Below are 1,648 nucleotides of genomic sequence, written 5' to 3' on the forward strand. Positions count from 1 at the left end.
GAGAGAGAGTGGTGTGTGTGTGTGTGGCCAGCTCAGCCCACCAGGGGGCGGGGCTGGCTGGCATGTGGTGCTGGGGGATCGAACCGCGGTCCCTGATGCTTCGCTAAGCTTGTTCCAAGTAGGTGCTTTAGACCACTGAGCCATCTCTCCAGCCCCTAAAGTTTAAAATCTTGTCAACATTGTATAATCTGTCTTCTAGGATGTTTTTTCTCTTACTCACAATTGACATTAGTTTGCTTTATTTGTTCACTTGGACTTTCGTCTCCTTAAAGAAAAATGGATCAGGCCTTAGTTACTGGCATTATGTCAGATATTTATCTGAGACTGGACAGACCTCGCTGTAGATAGGCTTCCCATATCCAAAAATAGTCATCCTCCTGCTGCTACTTAAGGGCGGTTTTCCACAGGACCTGTAATTGCACCACAGAGCAGATACGTGGTTCGTGACCAGTCGGAGGGGCCATGTGCTAAGGCACTGTGGCACGTGGTGCCCTGTGCCGTGGTGGAAGCCTGGCCCAGTAGAGCAGAGTGGAGTGTGTGCCAGATAGCTTGGTGGGAAGTAACTCCTGATGGGAGATGCTATGCTGCTATTTGATCTTTTGGAACCACATGAGGAAAGTGTCACACACAGTGAGTCTCGCGTGACTCCTTTTGGTCTTGCCAGGTGACTGATCTCGATGATGAAGTCGGATCTCCTGCAGAAGAGTTCAAAGCCTTTGCTGCGGACACAGGGATGAACAGGAGTCAATCCGAGTATTGCAATGTGGGCACCAAGACCTATCTGACCAACCACCCAGCTAAAAAGTTCGTTTTTGACTTCATGCGGGTCTTAATAATAGACAACCTCTGCCTCACCCCTGCCAGCAAGCAGACGCCACTGATCGATCTTCTGCTGGAGGTAAAGACAAGGACACGTTTCCGTTTTGTCTGCATGCTCTTCTAGTGAGACCGTGGGTAGGCAAGCTCCGGCTCGAAGCCTGTAGACGCCTGCACATTTTTAGTTCTGGATTTTGTAGGGACAGAGTAGCATGGGCTGGGGAGCATTCAAATCCCAGTATGCTCTAGGCTCGCAGTTTGTTCTTCCTGCCTGTCTCTCTCACACCTCCCTAATTCAGTCCTCTTGCCATCCTTTCTCTCAGAACTGGTGGACTTCTCTGGAAAGGCGTAAATAGGTATTTTAGACTGTGGGCCCGCAGTGTGTGTCACCGATTGATCCATGTCATCGTAGCCTGTGAGCAACCACAAAGAGGGTCTGCTTAAGCCTTGCCTGCAGGTTCATGTTCCTCTGGCAGTGCCTGTGAGCAGGGCTAGTAGTCCCTGAGGGGTGTGAGAGGCTCTGGAGACTGCTGCTTCCCAGCAGCTGCGGCTCTGCACTGGGACAGCCCGCCTGGCGCGCCCTCTGCTCCCCCTAGTGGTCACTGTGCTTATCTTGTTCGTGGCGACCTGAAGCTGCAGGTGTTGGTCCTACTCAGCCGAAAAGGTTATTTGGTCAAGACTAGAAAAAGATATATTTATGCATATATGCAGGATGTATATGTAGAATAGCTTGGATAGTTGTACTGCTGATTTGTGCTGGTCTACTGAAAGGAGCAGTTGATGCTTAAGTTTTTTTTCTTTTTAATTTCTTGTAACTTTTTTTTTTTTTTTT

The 1,648-nt window shown here is 49.3% G+C and overlaps 1 protein-coding gene across 1 annotated transcript in view; it reads left to right on the forward strand.

Moving 5' to 3' along the window:
- The window catches only part of Wdfy3 (WD repeat and FYVE domain containing 3), a 311,759-nt gene that overhangs the window by 228,071 nt on the left and 82,040 nt on the right, over positions 1 to 1,648 (forward strand). The window contains exon 34 of the mRNA XM_023712946.1: positions 665 to 898. Within this exon, the coding sequence (XP_023568714.1) occupies positions 665 to 898 (234 nt within the window). The remainder of the gene's footprint in view (positions 1 to 664; positions 899 to 1,648) is intronic.

The sequence above is a fragment of the Octodon degus genome, unplaced genomic scaffold, assembly GCF_000260255.1.
Source record: "Octodon degus isolate 3935 unplaced genomic scaffold, OctDeg1.0 scaffold00028, whole genome shotgun sequence".
In the NCBI taxonomy this organism is placed as follows: domain Eukaryota; kingdom Metazoa; phylum Chordata; class Mammalia; order Rodentia; family Octodontidae; genus Octodon; species Octodon degus.